At 42.4% G+C, this 23479-nt stretch overlaps 1 protein-coding gene across 1 annotated transcript in view; it reads left to right on the top strand.

Annotated features, from left to right (window-relative positions):
- The window catches only part of HGFAC (HGF activator), a 751326-nt gene that overhangs the window by 249201 nt on the left and 478646 nt on the right, over positions 1-23479 (top strand). The window contains exons 4-5 of the mRNA XM_078678540.1: positions 15718-15785; positions 21660-21782. Of these exons, the coding sequence (XP_078534666.1) occupies positions 15718-15785; positions 21660-21782 (191 nt within the window). The remainder of the gene's footprint in view (positions 1-15717; positions 15786-21659; positions 21783-23479) is intronic.

Genomic DNA, 23479 nt, shown 5'->3' with positions numbered 1-23479 from the left:
TTTCTGTAGTCTGGGACAGGAAGGACTCGAAGTCTTAGGGTGTGTTCCCTGGCACCGCTGGGTTCTTAAAAACCCAGTACTCCAGTTGGCGCCCAACGTTGGGCGATTTCAGCGGTACCGGTCCAAGCCAGAGGTTCGTGAGGAGCTTCATGTGAAAATTCTGGAGGAAGGCCAACCACTTCATCGACCCCTGTATGTCGTTCGTGGTCCGAAAGTCTTTGCTGCGAGGTTCCCCGCATCCCGACGGCTACGAAGGACTGCTGTCCTGACTATCGCCCTGTCTTGGACCCTTTGATGATTTGTAGAGCGAAACGATAGACGAGTCTTCTGGTGACGTCATCGATACCTCAGTTAAGTATAAGTGGAGCGTCTCCCAGTCCTTAGTTTGGTTCTTAGTTTGGGTATCCCCTTGGGATCTTTGATTTGGAACTTGCAAGTACCAAAACCGAGGGACTCGTGTATTCACGAGACTATCGTATTTCGATAATCCTTTGAAGTTTGAAGCTAGACTAGTGAGCAATGATGCCTGGTCTTAGCAGACTTGGAAATTTGTTTTGTCTTGGTTGTAATAGGGATTCCCGATTGGAGGACTCGTGTCCGGTTCCTCCAATTGGAACTCCAACCTATGAACTCTATGTGAAGCAAGGCGTGGGCCCCATCACGTATAATGAAGTATGGATCCGATACACCAGGAAGGACGGTGTTCTAAAGTGTCTCCAATATAGTAGTTTTGACACAGAGATATTAGATAATCTAGAGGTTAGACTCTTTAAGAAGAAAGCCCGGCTGGCAATGTTTGACTCTTTCCGCCTATGGTGAAAGGAAGCCAAACAGAAAGAAATTAAATTAGCTAAAAGGAATAAAAGAGAAAAGGGTATCTCGATAATGCAAGCTGCTATGCAGTATAAAGATGATGAAGAAGAGCAAGCGAGTGAGCAGTTGCACAGGCAACGTAAAATGGCAATCGATAAATGCTATCCAGTTTTGTCACCTCTCCAGCAAGATGTAGCTAAAGAACTTGAGAAAGACCCTTTAATGTCGCATTTATTGAATTCGCCACCCCCCTATGCGCAGAATGCTACTGCACCTCCGCAACCTTTAGTTGTGCAACCTCCGATTATTGTGCCTCAGATTCTTCCACAACCGCCAGCTCCTTTTCAGTTGGCTCCTACTGCTACGGCACAGCCTCCTTAAGGGCCGCTGACTTTGCTACCTGCTCCCTCTGTACTTCCTACAACTTTGACTACTGCACCGACTACCTCTCCTAATGTCCCTCCTGTTACTGCCTCTGCGTCTGCATCTGCATCTGTTTTGCCTCACTCTGTTTTTCCTCCTGTTCTTTCGTCGACTTCTCCTTCTGTTCGGCAGAGAATGACTGATACAGTTGCGAGTCTTCTGTATCCTCTTTTTGGGGCAACAAGTATGACCCCTGTTTCAACACATAAACAGTTGCGTAGTCAAATGCCCGATTCTAGAGAGCAGGAAACATTGAATTATTTGGCACACAAATGGGTTACAGACCCCACAAGATATGAGCTAGATTCCGTTATGGATGTCTTCCATCAGTGGGAAGCACCGAAGCAGAGATACGTTTTCGAGAAAAAGTGTGTTTTTCTTTGTGAGGAATTGGAGGAAAATGATTTAGAATGCAATCCGCCTGAGCTGTGTCGTGTACGGTACGAGTTTGCAAAAGGCACAATTGTGGGCTCCGATGTTGAAAAAGCAGTTGCGACATTGTTGTCGTTTAGGTGTGAGGGTGTTTCTCGGTCATTATTTGAGCATGACCCCTCTGCTAGGAGAAAAGCGCGACAATATCCAATGAGAGAAGTTCCCCCAGTTTGGAAAGAAGGGGATCTAGCAGCTAACCCACCTATTCAGCCTCATTTTCAGCATGTTTGGGTACATGTTCCTTGGAAGCGAGCTGAAGTTTTGGCCCTTAAGCAGACTTTGCCTGACCCCCGTAGAAATCCTGCAGGGTATTATAAGGAACTATCACAGACCGCAGGCTCATGTATTATGAATTTAGCTGACATAGACATGTTGTTTGGAAATGTGGTTCCACAGCCTTTGTGGGGATTGATTCGTCATACAGACCATGCGCCGGAGTTAGGTGATACATGGGCTAATATTGCTACTGCAGATGGCCGACAAGTTGGTGGTGCTAAACCTGAGCATTTAGTTGCAGACCTCCCTGGTAAAATTGTTACCTACATGAAGACGTTAATGCCTGCTATGCGAGTGAATTGGGACAAATTGTCTGCATGTAAGCAGAAGAAAGAGGAAACCGTGTCTGATTTCTTCACCAGGTTTGAGGAGACATTTATCGACCACAGTGGTCAAGATATGAGTACAGAAGGCGGTCAACGGTTGTTTGTTGACAAGTTCGTACATAATTTGCTTCCTGAGTTGTGTAAAAAATGGAAAGACTCAGAGAGTTCTTGGGCCGTTTCCTCATCAGCACAGATATTGGCTACTGCACAGTATTATGAAAATAGAGATAAGGACGAAAAAGATAGAGTAGAAAAAAAAACTAAAGAGTTAAAAACGAAGGTTCTTTTACAGCAAGCTTATCCGCCTCGTGGTGGCCAGCATGATTTTCAGCAACCTCAGCAGTTTCAGAGAAACTCGCAAAGGTTCGAGTTTTCTCAACCACGTTTTCCTGTAGGCCCTAATCAGTGTGCATATTGTAAAGAAGAAGGTCAATTTAAAAGTAGTTGCCCTGCTTTGTTACAGCGTATGAATGGTGTTTCTAGCGCAAGAGGTCGAGGTGTTCCACAAGCATCTAGAGGTAGAGGACGTGGAAATTTCCCCCAGAACGCACGCTCCTTTCCACCTCAGAATTCAATGAATAGTTTTGATCAGCAGAATAACGCGTCTGGTAGGACGCCTCAGTACTATGCTGATGACTACTATGCGGAAGATGAGAATATGGAAGGTAATGATTGCTAGGACAGCCATAGACAAAGAGAGGGAGTTGTTTCAGTTCCAGTAGATCAGAGTGGACCTTATGTTGAGGTGATTACATCAGGTGTGTCAGAGCCTTTTCTGTTGGATACTGGTGCTACAAAGAGTTCTATTATGCACTCTAAACTCCCTGGCGCACCTTTGTCTGGCGAAATGAATGTTTCAGTATGTTTTTCTGGCGCCCCGGTTAGGAACCCGATTTCTAGTCCTATGTCCCTTTCTGTTGGACCGTGTGAATTAGAAGCACCCCTCATTTTGACGACAGGTTGTGGTGAGAACTTGTTAGGTTTGGATCTGTTGAAAAGATTGTATGCTACTTTGTATTGTTCTCCTTCAGGAGTACAACTTACACTGGGTAAGAAAGTGGTCTCCCCAATGTATTTGTCGAAGGATAAACTTCCGACAGAATTGGCGCTTCTTCCTGATATTCTTTGGGCTACTGGTCCTAATTATGTGGGTCTTTTGGCCATATGTTGTGACATAAAAGCGAATGTTAAAATGCCACGTATTCCCCAATACAAGATCTCTAGTGAAGGTGAAAAAGCGTTGCTAGCGATCATTTATGATTTGATTGAAAAAGATGTAATTGAAGAGACAAGAGGCAACGTTTGCAATAGTCCTGTTTTGCCTGTTTTGAAGCGCACTGACCCTTCCCAGCCACCTGTTTACAGATTTGTAATTGATCTTAGAGAGGTGAATAAAATCGTTGTGCCACAATTTCCAGTCGTTCCTGATATCACTGCCCTATTGACTATGATTCCAGCTTCTGCGACTTGGTTCTCGGTGATTGACTTGAAGAATGCTTTCTTCAGCATCCCGATTGCCGAGGAGAGCGGGGATATTTTCGGCTTCTGTTTAGGAGGACAAAGCTTCCGATTCAAACGCGCTCCCCAGGGCTATTGTGAGAGTCCATCGATATATAGTCAGGCTTTAAAAACACAGCTTGATACAATTGTTTTACCTGATGGCGCTACCCTTACTCAGTATGTTGACGATTTACTAATCGCTGCAGATACTGAGGAAATTTGCAAAGGAGCAACGTTGTCATTGTTGCGTCATTTGTCTGATTTACATCACAAAGTGTCCCTTTCAAAGTTACAATATTGTCGACAAGAAGTGACCTACTTAGGTCATCTCTTGTTGAAGGAGGGAAGGAAACTGACCCCAGAAAGAATTCAGGCAATTGCAAAATTGAGTGTGCCAAGGACACAGAGAGAAGTGCGCGCTTTCTTGGGCATTACATCCTATTGCAGACAATGGATACCGAATTTTTCTTTACTGGCCAAACCTTGGTGGCATTGACCTGTAAAGATACACTGAATCCCCTTCCATGGTCTGAAGATTGTCAGAAAAGTTTTTCTGAATTGCGTGATGCATTGTGTTCGGCTCCTGTGTTGGGTACCCCCAACTACAGTAAGCCTTTTACACTGTCATGAGAAAGAAGGTTGTGCATTGTCAGTGCTGACACAGTCTTTTGGGGACAAGCAACGTCCATGCGCGTATTTTTCGTCGACTTTGGATCCGGTAGCTAGAGCATTGCCGAGTTGTTTGAGAGCCACAGCGGCAGCCGCTGTTTCTATTCGGCATTCTGCTGGGTTAGTGATGAATAATATGTTGATTGTAATGGTTCCACATGCAGTGGACATTTTGTTAAACAGGACCAAGACACAGCGCTTAACTAGTGCTCGATTGTCAGGTTATGAGTTGACACTTTTAGCGAGTCATGTGCACATAAAAAGATGCAACACGTTGAATCCAGCTACGTTGTTGCCGATTGTAGCAGAAACAGATGTTTTTGAACAGCATGATTGTTTTCTTAAAACAGAGGAAGAAACGAAAGGGAGAGTAGACCTCAGAGACACTCCTCTTGTGGAGTGTGATGGTACCTTATGGGTGGATGGTTCATGCTTCAAGCTTCCGAATGGTGATACGACTGCAGCATATGCTGTTACGACTTTACATACGATTGTTGAAGCTGCACGTATCCCACATAATTCAGCTCAAGCAGCAGAGTTGATTGCACTTACAAGAGCGTGTGTGTTGTCAAAAGGAATGAAAGTGACTATATATACTGACAGCCAGTATGCATTTGGTGTGGCCCATAGTTTTGGACGATTGTGGAAAGAACGTGGGTTCCTGACTTCGCATGGAGCCAAGATTCAGCATGGTCAGTTGGTGAATGAGCTTCTCGAGTCACTTACGTTGCCCTTGCAAGTTGCGATTGTAAAATGCAGTGCACACAAGAAGGTGACTGATGATGTTGGTCGTGGAAATGCATTTGCTGATGAAATCGCAAAAGAAACAGCGAGGGATGTGATGAGCCGAATGTATGTTGCAGGCCCTGCGAGATGGGTTGGTGACATTGGAATGTGTGAGGATACGATAGAGAGTGTGAAATCTATTCAAGCTGAAGCTACAGATAAAGAGTTGAGTCTGTGGAGAGAGAGTACGGGTAAATTGGATGCAAATGGTTGTTGGATTGAATTGTCAGAACATCAGCGATGGTTATTACCCGATGCATATGTGCTTGCAGTGGTTACAATGGCCCATGGAATGGCTCACATCAGTGTGAAAGGGATTTGTAAGTTGTTGGCTCCAGTATGGCAAAATGCTAGAATTCCTAAGTGTGCAGAGAATGTGGTCAAGAATTGCATGGTGTGCTTGAAATACAATCCTGGTAGGGGAACCCCAACTCCAGCTGGTCATTTTGCGCCTCCAACGTATCCGTTCGAGGTTTTGCAGCTAGATTTCATCCACATGGAAAGGTGCAACAATTTGAAATACGTACTCGTTGTTGTTTGTGCCTTTTCAAGATGGGTAGAAGCATATCCCCTGAAGGACAACACTGCCATGTCCACAGCTAAAGCCCTTGTCAAAGAGTTCTTCCCTAGGTTTGAAATGCCGAGAATGGTCTGGAGTGACAATGGAAGTGAATTTGTGGGTCGAGTGATGAAGAAAGTATGTGAAGGGCTAGGTATCCACCAAAAATTCCATGCTGCAAATCACCCCCAATCAGCTGGACTCGTAGAGTGCTATAATGGCACGCTAAAACTAAAATTGGCCAAAATCCAAGCGAGCTCTGGCCTTAAATGGCCTGACGCTCTGCCTTTGGCACTCCTATCAACCAGAATGACTGTGCATTAGCGAGTGGGACTTAGTCCCTATGAAATTGTGTTCGGCCGTCCGGCCAACATATGGGGAGTGCCTAGGCCGACAAAATTCAGTGAGATCGAACATTCTGTACTGCTTGATTGTATGAATTGACGGCTAAATTGCGTGTTTTACACCAACAGGTTCACGATACTCTGCCTCAGGTCTCTGAAGCTCCAGGACATCCTATTACTCCTGGATCCTGGGTGCTGGTCAAGAATTTTCAGCGGACAAAGAATGACCAGCCCCGTTGGACCGGCCCCCACCTAGTTCTTCTCTCAACGAGATCAGCCGTTCGAGTGGAAGGAAAGAAAAACTGGATCCACGGTGGACACTGCAAGAGGGTCCCTTTGCCTCTGCCGTACGACCGGTGGGTCCAGGAGGGTGTTGCTGACTCCGAGACTGAGACTGTGCCCCGTTTTCTGCCTTTCAGCGATGCACGTGTAAAAGGAACAATTTCTGAAAGTGAAAGTGACAATATTTTGCAAGAGGCTATGCCACCGTCAATCCGATTGGACACTACCGAGCCTGAACCCTTGTACCAAGACCAGACATTACCTGGAAAAAGACGCTATAACCTGAGGCCGAGAACTATGGACTAATACATTTTTTTTCTTTCCTTTGCTATTTTTGAAAGTGCAGCTCTCTCATCTGAGAAACTTTTTTATTTTTGTTTTTCGAACCACCATCCGGGTTCAGCTGTAGGGTCGCGGTTGCCGAAGTCTTTGGAGTGCAGCCGAAGACGTTAGGTCAACGGTTCTGGTTGGTCTAAGGGAGTTGCCCTGGACTGACAGAAGCATTCCTTAGCATAGAACACCCTACCATAACGAGCAGCAATTAGAGAGGATGGAGTTTTTTGAGATGGAGAGACCTGCCATACAGATGAACTTTAAAGCTAAAATATGTAGAATGATGACCAAGAAAAGCTTTTTGATATTATGCATTTTTATGTTGTTCAGTGTAATGATGTTTTTATTAGGATATGTTTTATTCTCTTTTCGAGTTACATTTGTACCCACTACACAGCCCATACCTCCTCTCTCTACTGTTTCCTCACATTCTTTTTACCCTTTTCCTGAACATGAGTCCGTTAGGAGATTAGAGTTTATAAATAACTCCTTCGTTCAGCTTTTGCACCAACACCAATTAGTAATGAACACGACTAACTGTTGGGTGTGTGGTCTTATGCCTCACACAACGGATAAAGGTATCCCTTATCTGGTCCTGCCTTTCAGCCATAATGGTTCTGTGTGGGCATACAGAACGATGTTCATTTATGCACATGAAGTCCACCCCCTACGTTCTGAAAAAGATAATCCAAAGAATAGTGCTCTAGTTAAGGGTATAGTAGATATGATTAGGGAAGATGCTTCCTATGAGACTATCCCGAGAGATGAGACACTAGCATATATTGGATGGAACGTGACCGGATATGGAGTTACTCTGAGTGAAAAACAGCGAGCTAAGAGATCCTGCCCGATTTGGATTGTACCCCATCAGGGTCACCTATGTCTGCAAGGTAACGGCAAGAATCCCAGAGCTCAGTTAGGAAAAATTATCTGCACGGAAACATATGTCTTTGCATCTCGGACTTCCCCTTCGTTCCTAGCAGCGAAGGGTACCTATTTCATCTGTCATGATAGAGCCTACACATGGTTGCCCCCTGACTTCTCGGGCACATGTTTTGTTTCATTCCTGTTGCCTCCCACCTACACAGCTGCGGCAGATTACCATAAGACAAGGATAGTTAGAGGTGTCTTCAGTAAAGAAGACACTGCAGGACAAGAATTTGGAGACTTCTTTAAGGGCTTTCTGCCGTTTTGGGGACCTATGGTTAACAGTAGGAACATAAGGCAATTGACGAGAGTGGTTGAATCCACCGTAGTTGAAACTGCCGGTGCCCTTAGTAACTTGACTGCTGAGCTCCAGTCGGATCGCCTTATGACCCTTCAGAACAGGGTCGCGTTAGACGTCATACTTGCAGACCGAGGTGGGGTATGTAAAGTGATCCAATCGAGTTGCTGTGTTTTCATTCCAGATAACTCTCCAAAAGTGTACCAGGCCATCTCCAAACTACATAAGATCTCTGAATCCATTCATGTGGATAAAGCAGATTGGTCATTGATAGGGTGGTTCTGGGAACTGTTATCAGCCTGGGGATGGAAGATTCTGATGGTCATTGGGATGATCTTAGCCATTCTTTTCCTGTTCTGTCTGTGCGTACAGTGTGCTCCTGCTATATGTGGCCTCTGTGCTACATCGTGTGTAAGGAAACCTGTATCGAGGGATGAGCTAAGTAATAGGAAGATGCTACAGCAACATCTCAATGACTTTATGAATATAGACCTGGACTCAGATTAGCATGAGTATAGGTTATTGCCTATGTAAGGGCAAAAGGAGGGTCTGTGGTACTGAGAATTCTGGACCCGTGCCATAAACATCGTCGTATCATGACGATGTTGATACCAGCAGACCGAGAATGACTAGTATATCATACACAAGCATTTTCGGCATATTCGAGTGACGAAATCACCCTTTAATTCGAGATTCCGTCCTGAACCCTCAGGTTCCATTTTGTATTCAGCAGCCATTTGTGATTGCCCTCACATAGGCCGGTGACTAAGGCCAAAAACGAGTCTGAAGGACACGCACACCTTTGCTGACTTCTGCACGACCTGGGCAAGCTGACTCCACTGCCCGGGGCCAAACCTGTTCGGTCAGTTCCTCTCCCAGTGGCCGATCAAGATTAGTATCAAGGCACAACATGCCATAAACCTTTCATCGCACACAAACCACGCCTAATCTTACACACACATGTTTCTGTTCCTTACTTTATGACCTGCTTTACGAGGAGGAGGTGCCCGAATTTATTAGGGGTCCGTCGATATCTGATTAAAATGTTGGGCCTTGCCGGGTGATTTACTGTGGGTTGGACAAACTGAAAATAAGCTTGTCATCATGATGCTGCTTTTTCTTTGTAGTGAAAATATGTGAATGGTCAACTGTAAAACAAGGAATGTTTGCCTGAAGCATAATATTCTGTATAAAAAGAGAAGGCTGGCTTTGTAAGTTTGAGCAGTCTCCTGAGAATATACACCGTGTTGTACTTCTAGGATACCTGTTACTGGCTGCAGCCAATAAATTCGATCTTTGACTTCACCAAGAAGACTCTGTGTTTCTGTAGTCTGGGACAGGAAGGACTCGAAGTCTTAGGGTGTGTTCCCTGGCACCGCTGGGTTCTTAAAAACCCAGTACTTCAAAACCACAGAAGAGGGCAGTGTTGAGCATAGTTCACTGCATAGCCATGAATAATGTTACTGGCAACATGACAAGGTCAGTCAATCTGCTGGTTTCTCCAGTTAGCAGAGGCGAGTCACCAGGTCAGCATTACGAAGCAGCTTTGGTTCTAGACTGGTGAACAGATTCACAGAAAAGTCAGAAGTCTACATCCGTAGGAATCCGACTTCGCATTGTGCATTTTTGAAATTCAAAACGTTCCTACCTAGAACTCGTAGAAACTAGCAAAAGACACAGGTTTTCAGCAATGCAGGCCCCTGTGGTGCGGGGTGGGGTGGGCAGGCCTTCTGGCCCCCCAATCCTTTAGGGGTCCCTCATTCATCCAAAGGCTAAACCATATCTGTGAGATATGGAAGATCCAGGAGCCCCTCGTCACATTTTGTAGGGGTAGGACATTATTTAGGGTTAGGTCACTGGTTTCCAGGCTTACTGCTGGGAAGCTGTATTCCAGTTTGCTTAAATGTATGGAAACATTTTCCTTTACGCCGTTGAGCGTGGAGAATGCGTTCACAAATGTTCAAATGCTTATATTTTCTTTATTTTTTCTTTAAATAGAAACCTTTTCTTCACGTAATGAAAAGACTTCCCCTGCACTCCACTATTTGTGGGGGAGTAGTAAATCTTTAAGTTTTGAATGGGCCAGAGAAAGGTTTGGGCATACAGGTATGTTTGTGGACATTCACAAGCATTCAGCCCATTACCTTCCGGATTCCCACTCTCCCTATCCACTCCTTAGTACTGGTAGTAAATCTACTCACATGAAATGTTTGTGTAAGTAAATATTTTGCACATTTAAGTTAACTTTCACGTCGAAATAGGTTTGTGAATTGTGACACTCTTCTTCAGTAATAGGATCATACTGTAGTAGTGCATATCATAAGAGAGAAGGGGGACAATTTGCAAAAGTCCAAAAAGGTACGAGAGTAGATGCACGTTATATATAAGTTTGGGAAATGCACATAAAATTAAAACACAAGCCATTATTTGTGACTATTGGAAATAATCAAAATATATTCAAATATTAGAAAATTACATACTTAATAACACACATACAGCATTCCGTGGTATCATGAAAAGACATAGCGATATCCTTTTTTAAACATATAGGATGTAGCTCAGTCTTTGCAGACACATAAACAATAAAGAATGTAACTTTTAAAGACCACTTCCAAATAGTAAACACACATGTTCAGCGCTGACCGCGAGTCAAGTCAAACTTTATTTGCTGTTTTTCAAACACACTTGAAGTATAGTAAAATTCACATCAAACGTTTTAAATTGTAAACAGTAGTTAAAACATTAAAAAATAAACAAAAATGACAGTGAAAATGATATCAAAATAATAAATGGCGTAACCTTATTGCAAAAGATAAAAAATGTATGTTAATCATCAATTTCATTTATCAACCTACTTGAGCCAATCTCTTTAAGGTCATTTCCAAACACTTCACAACAGAGGAACAGATTTTATTTTCCATGCCGCTATCCAATAATGTTAAGGCTTTTGAAGACCACTACCATATAGTAAACTCACACATTCAGCACTGACCACAAGTCAAGTCAAACTTTATTTGCTTTTTTCCAGCATACTTGAAGTACAGTACTATCCATATCAAATGCTTAAATAGTAAACAGTAGTTAAAATGTAAAAAATAAACAAAAAGGTCCGGAAAAATCGTATAAAAATTATAAACGCTGCACCCTTATTGCAAAAGATTAAAAAAAATATGTTAATCACAATATCATTTATCAACTTACTTGAGTTAGTCTCTAAAGTAATCCCCAAATACTTTACAACGAAGTAACTTTTTTATTGTCCATACTGCTGTCCAATATTATTAAACCACACAGCATTATTCATCTTGTTCCTAGCAAGAATCCTTCATAGATATTTCACACAGTGTTTAAAATCGAAGTGTAGCTATGGACTTGTTGTGCACCTGTTTGCCACTGAGAAGTGACAGTACTCTCCCATTAAAGGTATTGGGTCTTTGCTCAGAAGTGCATGTGATCTTGCTTTAAATTAAAAGAATAACATCTACCTACTTCCTGTCAGTACCTGCCTATGTAAAGACATCTGAATATTGTATAGATAGGGACAAATGCATTAAAATGTTATATATATAAATATATATATATGATTAAACAACTGCCAAACTGTTGTGTGCATCCCGGAAAGCTTTGGCAGTTGTTTAATAATCTAATCACACGGGAGCATTCCCGTGCGGGGTAGCACCATCTCGCAACTGAAGAGAGGCTGTGGATGAAAACTACTTTCAATCCAGGCAAGCAGCACAGGGCGTCAAATGAAGAATGTCTTTTCTCTACCAACCCTATCCTACCAAGGAATAAATAAATGACTTTTTACTAACATTATGCACCGACACCTACCAAGGAAATAAACAGTAAGAGACTTCACGTCCCAGCATGCTACAAAATTAGACTATACTAAGCCAGGCCCACTGGGGGCCGAGAACCAATAAAAGCATGCCTAACAAAATGCCTAACAAAATGAAGTATTTCAATGCATTAATGGAAGCAGCCTTTGAGAAAGTGGCGTGACAGCCACGAAACGCGTCAGGCAGTGAATAAATTACCAGCAGGCTGAGATAAGCTTAACGAAGCCGCAGAAGGGCCGGCAAACTGTCGTGTGCATCCCGGAAAGCTTTGGCTATATAAACTCCAGCCTGTCTCTCGATGCACTTTCGTGCGGACAAGAACGGGACACCAAATGACGCCACAGCCAGACTGGAAATGTTTTCACAGGTGATATGCTTTTATTCGTGCATACAGGGTGCAAAGCCTTGTCAAACGCGTTTCGGGCACCGGCTGTGCCCTTGCTCACTGACAATTCGCCATGGTTACTCCACCAGTATAAATACCACAGTGTAAAAAATGCGCGCCAACCTTCCAGTTTAACAATAAACATAGGCAAAGGACTTGTGCCATTAAAAGCTTCACTGGTTACAGGAAAATGGTTCCGCCATATTGGAACTGTGCATTTAGACATAGCCCAAGATGATCATAACATGTTATCATCAACATAGGTATACCTAAATAAACGTAAAACAATCTTGGATCATAAAAACGTTTAAAATTGCATTATTTATATAGCATTGGTTAGGTTGTTGATGCCATGTAAAAAAATGTCAAAAAGTCTACCAGATGATGAGAATAAAACCATGAAAATCTTTGGAAACAAGGCTTCGTGATCCGTTCAATGGCATAAAGTTTGGTCCCATTAAAAATATATAGAATATATATAGAAAAACAATCAACACTGTGCAAATACGCTATGATGACATACCGATATGCATCAAAATTGCAATGTTTACAGTAATGACAAAATGCCATATTACATCAATAAAGTGCTAATGTGCTGAATATATAAATTTAATTGTAAACATACGACCTGTGCAAACTTGTCCATGCAAACTAGATAAAGGTGCATAGTGCAAAATGCAAATGGAATATATGTACAATATGGGACTTTTTAGAACGGTGCAACGATGCAATAATACTGAAGACCATGATTTCATGTTGATTCTCATATAATCATCCGGTGTAGGGCTAGTTTAAATAAGCATAAAGTTATTATAATGCACAAATGCATTTAGAACCAGTGAAGTCTAAACATATAACGCGAATGTTAGCATAGTTGACACGTTGTATCTATATGTGTCTCTTGTCACAGTGGAGTACACAATATTTAAGAAGCTTGCAAAGAAGAGGACACTCCTTATCAGGTGATATGATAAGAAGTAAAAAGTGCATAAAGTGATGTGTAAACAGTAATTTGCTAATTTAAAAACCTTAAAATTGTGTGATAGGTCATCTTAGTTTATGAGGTTCTCAGCTTGCCCTTTGAAGGCCGGGACTGGTTACTAATGATGTATGTATGTAAGCCGAGTCAGTCAGATACCTTGCTAAATATGATCTCCAGGCCTGGAGTCCATTGGCCCAAATTGCTGATTAAAGAAAATTCCGGAGATCCTCCCCCATGTTGAGGCCCCCAGGAGTCTTACTATTGAGTTTGATAATGTATCTAGACTCTAACTGGCGTAGTCTCTTGTCTATGTCACCTCCCATTTTCCCCTGTTCCACTGCATCAATAACAAAGTATTGTAGATTTGTTAAATCTTTGTTATGGGTAGTGGCAAAGTGTCTAGCAACAGGATATGTTAAATCCATATTGACAATTGCTCTTATGTGCTGCAGAATGCGGACGTGGGCTGGGTGTTTCGTACTGCCCACGTACATTAAGTTACAAGTGCACTGCAGCACATAAACTGCATTCTCTGTGCGACACGTAAAATGGGCCCTGAGGGGAACCGGAGTGTCATCAAATGGGGTGGTGTAGGTGGTAGTGTTGACCCCAAATGTGCAGGCCCGACAGGAACTGCATTTAAAAAAAACATTTTTAGGGGACAGCCAGTTCTTTCCTTTGGTAGTTTCCGGGCTGCTTGTGACCAATACATTGCGCATAGAGAATGCGCGTCTGAAAGTAATGGTGGGGGCTTTGGGCATGATCTCCTTCAAAACTGAATCAGTCATAATAATGGGCCATTTGCGTCTGACTATTTGGCTTATTTGTTTGGCCTGCCTGCTGAAACCAGTGATAAGTCTGATTTGATTATTACCCATATCATCTGGATCAATAACTGAGTTTTTTCTGTTGGGATCGAAGAGGTCTAGACGGTTCAGAGTGTTGGCTTTTCTCATAGCAGTATCTAACAAAGGTGGTGAATAACCCCTGGCTATGAGTCTGAACTTGGCCTCTTTTTGCTGTTGGTCTCTGAGCATAGGTGAACTACAAGTACGATGAATTCGCAAAAATTCACCATAAGGTATACTGGCAATGGTATGTTTTGGGTGGAAGCTCCCAGCATGGAGGATCGTGTTTCCTGATGTGCTCTTTCTAAAAATATATATATGTATATATGATAAAGTACCCCTGCCATACACTATCAGGATATTGCAAGTCACCGAAGAGTTCTATAACCATATAGAGGAGAGAGGCCAGAGGTAATGGAACTCTGAGGTGACATGCAATATCCTTATCACATACGCCATAGGGGACTTTATTGCATATAATACATGTTCACACCATCATTTTTCCCACAAACCACTTAAAAACTTAGTGCATGGCTCTTTCATATGAAAGAACGAGCATGTTTGCAAACATGAAACATAAAAATAAAACCTCTAGTGCAAATTTAAGCACATCAAAAACCTGTAAGATATTTGTTCCAAACAGATATTAGAAAAAGTTCAATACAAGTCAGTTTAAAAAAAAAAAGGCGGCAGTAACACACCATGTGTAGAAACATGCAAACAGATTCTAGCTTTTTTTTAATCTATGGTGTGAAAGGAAATAAACATATTCTATCTGCTTGTCAATGTAAGCTATTAAAATAGATCATAGGAAAGAAAAGCAAAGTTCTATTTGTTGCTTTAAACAGCTACTTTAATTATGCTCTGTGACCTGACCTCCCTTTCACCTTAGTGGGTGGCTATGGCAGCAGGTACAGTGAAATCAGAACTTGACTGTAATAACCTTATAATAGTCGAATTTTGATGTCTTTTCTTTATAATTGGTGATTTGGTGCATACCAAGTCACGGATTATAAAGAAATGAGTGACTAACGTTTTTTGCAGGTATTACAGAATCCCATATATTATATATGTATACCCTTTGAAAATGCAAAGGTTAAAGTGATGTTATAGCTAGGTGTTGTAATAATATTTTTTTTTTAAAACACTGAAATTCCCCAGTTATAGTTTATTGAGCTAACAGAGTGTTTTACTGGATTACAACCTGCTTGTCTAAATGAAGACTATGGTCTTTCTGACTTTTTTACACATTGTGCAGAGTTATTATGGCTGTCCTGCTTTTTCAATTCTCAACGTATTGTTTTCCAAGTTTCTTTTTTCTAATAACATCGAAAAACTCTCAATTTCGTGATCTGATTCTCCCCTATGTTTTTATTTTATATTATGTTTTTGTGCCTCGAACCTCTATGCAATGTAGCTGATACCAAACAAATTCAACCTGTGGCCAGCCATTAATTACGAAGTCCACAGAATTGTTATTATGACTCAGCAATTACTGTTTTAATTTTCTTTCTATAATCACTGTCAAGTTCTGGTGCTACGTATAAATTGTTAGTTTTGAACAACCTTCTTCAGCTGCACATAAATATTTAGTTTCGAACGACCTTCTTGTATGTAAATCAAGACTTTCTCATTTGAATCACTCACTAGATAAGCCAAATAAATTATGCATATCTAATTGAATATTTTCAGGTGTGCAACTACTCATAACCATGATCGTGATGGAGAATGGGGCCACTGTGAAATTGTTGATGAAATAGGTAAGCCTTTGCCCATGGCTTCTTCACTTTTATGGTGTACTAAAGCTGCTCTGATGTTTGGTGAACATCACTGTAGTTTTTACTTGTTCTAACCTTTTTACCTATTATGATCAAAATAATACAACAGAAAGTATTATAAGGATACACAGTACATGTAAATATGTCTAAGACAATTAGGCATTCTAGATCAGCGATTGTTCACCTGTGGTCCCTAGACTCCTGGAAATTCACGGAGGCTATTCAAGGGTCCCCTGACCTCTAACCAAATATTGTCTGTCAATAACTATAAGCATTTTGAGCTGAATAACTGTATAAAGTAATTTTCTCCTATAATGATAATTGTTTCAGCAAGTGTAAATGATACTACTGTGTTGCCTCCCCAATTTGTTTCATGTTTGTATAAATGAAATGAATAAAGATATGTTTAAATCATAAGCATTTTTAAAGTTTTTAGTTGGCAGCTGACGGCCAGTTCAAGCTATAGCATGTGTGAATGTGCACAGTCACTGTTCACATTCAAACACACTCTAACCTAAACTAGCAATCAGCTTTCGATTAAAACACTTCGAAATGCTTTTGGTTTTCTAGAAAATCATACAACATCTGGACACTTAGAACGCCAATGTTCTAATTGCTCAGTGATCTATGCATGTATTCCCAAAAGGCCCTTCAAGGCTGCACGCTCTTCCATCCATTGCTTTACAAGGGCAGGCACTTACAGAGAACATGGATTGGATCTTTGGATTGGATTGGAAACAGGTGAATGCCTGCAACTTTCAGCACAGTCAACATGCTTCCACAGACAGAGGTCTACTTTCTAGTAGTAAACATGTACTCTGGAATAATGAGCACCTAGTCTTCTGGAATGTATGCAATCACTGTTTTTGTCACCTTCTGATACAATGACTCTGCACGGTCTCCAGCTTTGTCCCTACCAAGCTTGATTACTGTGTGCGTCTGTCTGAGGCCAATGTCAATCAAGGTACTATTTCTGTTCCATCACTTCTGCTAAGAGGTCTGCTTTCACATGATGACATCCTGATTTTATTTAAACATGCATTCGTAGAGAACAGTAGACGTGCTAATATCTGTTTAGAGTGTACTTGGGCAGGTTGCAGGAAATATAGCTGTTGTCATCAAGGGACTAGGAGACCAATGTGAAGACAGCGATGGCTTCCTCATCAAGCCCATCCAAAAAGTTAAACCCAATAACTTCTTCAACTCAACCATATTTGTGAGAATCTATAGGGTGGCTCTAGGTGTGAGCTCAGGTCTGGCACTGTTGTCTCTCAAATAGTGTTCAGCGTACAAATTAGTCTTCTCAACATTCTCATCCAATAATACATTGTCCATAAACAACTGAAAGAAATGTATAGGCAAAAAGCTTTCTGTATTTACTCTACACCCTGCAACACCACTAAAGTCAGGCGACACTAGCTGCACCATGTCTGGGGCAACCTAGAGTCCAGCACTTCCAATAGGAAGCCTTTCAGCCCCATTCTGCAATACAGATGCCTCATGCTGCACTATTGGCACACCAATGTACACCTCTAAAAGCGGCACTTCATCCTCACTAACAGTGGCTTCCTCATCAGATGATTTGTCCCAGACAGAAAATTCACTGTCAGAATCTTGGACTTCCTTATCTGTCTCAGATGCAGAGTAAGTCTCATAATCATGGTCTGAGGTAGACTCAAAAAGCATATCAATAACCTGTAGAGTGCAAATCCTGTGGCCAGGCATAATCCTTGCTAAGAAAAGTAACTTGAAAAATAAGCCAAATATACCAAACACTGTGTAAAATAAGTCATCAACGAAGTGTGGCTTTGTCAACTGGAAAGTAAAACTACTGGTAGACTGACGGGGAAAAGTCAACCAATAAAAACCACACAAAGATCTATATTTTGAAAAAACAATACCACTCACATGTTAGAGACAGCTAGATTCACCAGCACCTACTTTTTACAGACACAGCAAGCACCAACGATATCCCACTAGAAAGGAAAAATAGAAGAATTATACACAAGACTACACAATACACATCATGTACAAATACAATGAGAATTTCAACACACAATAAAACAGAAGCTAAATATACTGCTAAGACACCATTAACAAAAAACGCATTCATGCAGCGCAATACTCTCTACAACTTTCCCTGGCGTCTAGTGGCTCCTGCCTCCGTTGGGGGCCGATGGGATTAAAAATATATGGACATTCTGCCCCCAAGTGGGGCAAAAACGGCTGAAATATTCACCTCCTAAAGGGAAACGACCCTTGCCCAAGGGGCCGATCCCCAAAACATTATGCGCCATCTACAATAAAATTCCTGGTGGTCTAGTGGCTTCTGTCCCATTTGGGGGCAGTAGGGCCCTTAATATGAGGATGATCTGCCCCCAAGTGGGGCAGAAACAGCCAAAATAGTAACCCCCAAAAAGGGGAGCGACCCTTGCCCAAGGGGGCCGCTTCCCAAAACATTATATGCCACATAAGAATAATTCCTGGTGGTTTAGGGGCTTCGGCCTCACTTGGTGGCAGATGGGCCTAAAATATAAACTGATCTTGCCCAAGGGGCCACTCTCCGACATACAATTGAAGTAGATACCGCGGAGGCCATGGCTCTGTGTGGAAATAGGAGCTCTGCACAAGAGAAAATGTTTTCCCTGTCTTGGAGTTTACTAGAGAGGGGCTTTTTGGGATTGTTTTGTAAAAGGAAAAACAGGAATTGCTCAAAAAGTGGGTAGGACATGAATGATTCATTGTAACAGAAATAGGTGGGGTGTAGAAAGCAAAGAGGCTGGATGGTAAAAGAGTCATGCCCAGAAATGTACAATTGTACAAATAATGACAACGGGTACCAAAATAATGTGTAAATTGTTTATGCTTCCTGTCACGTTAATAAAAAGAATAAAAAATATTTTTTAAAGTGGGTACGGTTGCCCCTGGGAACTTTTATCCTATTGGTTAGGAAGGAGCCAGGAGTCACCTCCAGCCCCTACCTAGTACTAACTATAAATATGGCATCTCAAGGTACCCTCCTTAAAACACTTTCTGGACCTGTGGAGCATCACAAGAGGGCTGGACTTGCAGTCTGTGATTTAAGACTAAGAGAAGCCCGGAAGGACTGGACTTGCTTCCTTTTGTACCCAGGATTAAAATGTGGACTCCAAGTGTCAGTTGGTTGATCTCTTGTGTGGCTATAGGGACACAACTTGCTGCGAGAGGCTATCCCATAGATTCATCAAGCATCCATTTTGCGATTCCTTATTAGCGAAAAATAAGGATTCGCTAATAAGGAATAGCAAAAGGCTATGCATGAAGAACTCGCTTAAAAAATAGCGATTTCTTAAAATTCCGTAATTGCGACTCGCAAATTACGAGTCGCAATTAAAGAATACCTCCCTATTCATTCCTATGGGCCTAGAGGCCCATGGGAATGAATGGGAAGACAATCTCAATTTGCGATTCTCAATTAGAGAATCGCAAATTCGGATTGCAATTTCAAGGGTGCCAGGGTGTCAAAAGGACACCCTGTTGCACCCCTGAAATCTGCATATGGGTACATCTTGCACACACACATGACCTAAGGGCATGTTTGTGTGTAAAATGGAACTTTGAAAAATGCACTAGCAATTTAAGTGATCGCAATTTTGCGATTTCTTAAATTACGATTTTAGCATTTGGGATGATGCATCCCAAATTCAAAAATACCGGTCGCAAAGGGGCAGATTCGGAGAATCTGCCCCTTTGCGAGCGGTGTTTAGCTTGATGCATCTATGCCTAAGTGACCAGTTGACCAGTACCAACAAGACCTGGACTGGACCTTACTAGTGGGCTGTGCTGGAGTGAGACCTACTCCTAAGTGCTGTCCCAGAGGTACTGGGAGCCTCAGAAGTTATCCAGAAACTATGTAAAGTTGTAACTTAAACACTTTTTGGACTTCAAAGACCTCTAGAGCTGTCAGAGGGACATTTTATTGCACCTTCCTCTGATACATCGTCAGGCTTGACCCACCTGGAGTATTTTGAGCTCCATAAAAAAGACCAGGTCAGAAGATAACATCTTTGACCAGGACAAACCCTCTTGGGGTATCAGTTCCGCGCTCCATTACAGTTGGCCTAACATACACCTAGGTCCCGATCTACTGGTTCCATAACCTGTCATTGACATTTAGTGCTTTTTGGCGCCATACTTACTTAAAACTTTAAAGATTCAATAACACTGGTTCCTCATATTATACTGCCCCCCCCCGCCCCAATTCATGATCCACTTTCCTACAAACTGCATCTTAAACTTGTCATGCTCAGGTTCAGATGTCATTGCTCTGTGCATTTTGAACAGTGACTCTTGCTACCTTCACTTGCAAATCACTTAGGGCCATATGTATCAAGCACTAATGCATTCACAAACGCAGAAATTCGCAGAATTTCGGCATTTGCGAACGCATTAGTGCTAAATGGTATGTATGAAAGAAAACTGCGTGCAAAATAAGGAATCGCTAAATTTGCGATTCCTTATTTTGCGACTGCATTTAAGGAATCGCAAATTTTGCGATTCCTTAAATGCAATGTAAGAAGCAAAAAAAAAAGCGAATTGCCTTAAGGAATCGCAAATTACCACCAACTTCAAGTTAGTGGTAATTTGCGAATTCCTTAAAAAATTCACTTTTTTGCATTTTTCAAAGTGCAATGTGAAGCACATACATGCCCTTAGGGCATGTATGTGCGCCACATGTGCACCCATGCTAATTTCAGGGGTGCAACAGGGTGTCCTTTGGACACCCCTGCACCCTTGAAATTATTCTCAATTTGCGATTCTCAATTTGCGAATCGCAAATTGAGAATAACTTCCCATTCATTCCTGTGGGCCTCCTGGCCCATAGAAATGATTGGGAAAGTATTCCTTAATTGCGATTTGCAATTTGCTAATCGCAATTAAGAAATACTAAGAAATCGCAAAAAAATTGCGATTTTGTACACACATCCCTATCTGCGATTCTCAAATAGAGATTTCTAAAAAAAATCGCTATTTGAGAATCGCAAATCAAGTTGTTGATACATATGGCCCTTAGGGAGGTAGCCATGCTGGTGTTTTAAATAATGTTGCAACTGGTAAACTAGTGACTGCACTTCTTGGATCAATAACATTTCTTCTACTTATTTTCCATTTTAGAAAATTCTAAGAATAATGTTGTTTTCAGTCGAATTACCTTTATGCTAATTTGAATGTGTGGGATGTATTCTTTGCAGCTCAAGCGTGGGAGTAGGAGGCTGATGAGGGCTTTGGGTGAGGCAAGGAGTCGAACCATGATGTCATGAGTGTATGATGTCACCTCTGTTACCCCTGACATTTTTTTCGATTCACAGTCATGCCTTATTAGAGTGTATTGCGAGAATAGAGCGTGGATGAGTGGTTCTATTCTGCATAGCATTTTCCAACAAAAGAAAATGTGTTGTTCCCAATAAATAGGAGTTTCTGCCTAAGCCTGTCAATGTGTTTTGCTGAAAACGATTTTAATTCATATCTGGTTCAGGGACTGGAACGGAAATGAGAATTCTCTCTGTTAAACTTTTGGGCTTATTTACAAGCCCCTTGCGCCATCATTGCCTCAGTTTTTCCCCATAATATAAGTGACGCACCTGTGACGCAAGAGGCTTGTACAAAAGCGCCTTTGTTTTATAATCATCCTGCTTGTGAGGGACCCGCATGCGTCATTGAACGGTGTCCCTATTGTTTTATAGAACCATTCCCGAATGCTAGCAAATGTTCAGCTTCACAGCTATTTTGTCAACTCCCATCGGGCACTCTCTATGTATCACGAACCAAATAGATTATATAATAGTCACACTAATGCAAATTATTTTTGTCTTATAGTCATACACGATCACTGTGCAAGGAACCCCTGCAAAAACGGAGGCTTGTGTTTTAATGCTTACGATCACCGCTCGTATCATTGTCAATGCCCAGAGGAATTCACAGGACAGGACTGTGAAACAGGTATGTGATTCCATGCTGAGCACAATCTTTTTTAAACATCCATTAGAGAACAGTCTCGCCTCTCTCTCTCTCTCTCTCTCTCTCTCTCTCTCCCCCTCTCTCTCTCTCTCTCTCCCTCCCCGCACCTCCATAGACCAGATAATTACCTTTTCAATTTATTGTGGGTAGAAAAGTAGTTCAAGCCAGATTGGGAACCAAAACCAAAGGTCACCTGGAAAATGAAGTTGGATTTGTCCCATACATGTGGCCCCAACCTTTCAAGGGCCCCCCAAAATCTTCAATGGGGCCATATTTGGGCTTAATGGGGCCCCCTTGAAGGTTTTAGAGGCCCCTGGAGGGTTGTGGTGGGTGGGGGCATAATTTTGCCTTGTGTCACTGGCCCCTTAATGCAAGCATGGAAACTGACTATGGGCAGGGGTGTATATAGTAGGCTTCTTCCCAGAAGCAAATTAAACAAGCATTGGCAAATCCAGTGGGTCCTGCCTTTACCACATGTATGACATCATGAACCTTATAGCATATGCCTTTGCCACGCAAGATGAGTATAGTTAAGGTATGTTAAACCCATATATATATGACAGCACCCGTCCATGAGTGCGCAGGATAACGTGGGAGACGATCGGTTTCGAAAATCACCCTGTGCACCGCCGCCGCCGCTGGGGGAAGGATTGAGCCTAAGCCGGAGTACCGAAGCGAAGGAGCGTGCCGGGTGTCCGGAGACTTCCCGAGAAAGACGTCGCCTGGTGAGCCCCTTTTTACATATATTTGTAACTCAATAGCGGGCAATGCAGTAGGACGACAAGGAGGGGGATCGCATCCGCATGACAGGAGCCGCAATAAGATCAGCTGCAGTTGTACACTAAAGTGCCAACATGTTCACCGATACCGAGCGCCGCACAGCGGCAAAAGATATGTTTAAACGGTGGGAGAAGCCGTCGGAAATGGCATCAAAGGTGGTGGAACCACAGAGCAGCAAGTTGAAGGATAATATGTCCAAGTTAGAACGACTCTACGAACGGGAAGTTCGGAAATGGTGGGAGGCGAGGAACACAGGGTGCCTAGGGGCTTAAGGGTACACACTGTGCCTTCGTATGAACACCCTGACCCACAATTATTAACAGACTGGGCGGAACATACAGCCACGTACTGTGAAGGAACTCTAAAGATCCTCGTAAAATACGCCTGGAGCGACATAGAGAAAGCGCTGGCGGAGATCAAATCAATTGAGGAAGAACTGGTTAAAGAGACAGAACTGGAGCTAATATTACAACTTAAGGGACAAATGAAGGCCCGCCTCATTAAGTACGAACAGAAGATAAGATTCCGCAAGCTAGAAAAATATGAGCGGGATGAAGAAATTTGATGTCCCACAAAAAGCCCTTCATGGTGGCGCCAGCGCAAGATCGGCTCCAGACACAGTCACCTCAGAGTCTGAGGTGACTGAAAACGATTCCAGTGATGACCAACGGGATCCGGGGGGTCACCAAGGTCGTAGAACTGGCACAACCCCTTTTCACGAGGAGTTCGAAATAATCAGGAAATCATGGTTACGTGGAGGGAAAAACAAACCGCCCGATGCAACAATAGGAGGACAAGACGGACAAGGAGGTCAGGGGGCGGCAGGAGGAGGCAGGGGAAGAACAAAAGCCTGGGCCAGCCGCAACAAGAAGAAATAATCAAGAATGGCACCAGTAATT

The sequence above is a fragment of the Lissotriton helveticus genome, chromosome 2_2 (assembly GCF_964261635.1).
Source record: "Lissotriton helveticus chromosome 2_2, aLisHel1.1, whole genome shotgun sequence".
Lineage (NCBI taxonomy): Eukaryota > Metazoa > Chordata > Amphibia > Caudata > Salamandridae > Lissotriton > Lissotriton helveticus.
Note: the sequence above shows the minus strand (reverse complement) of the source record. Positions and strands in the feature narration are given on the sequence as shown.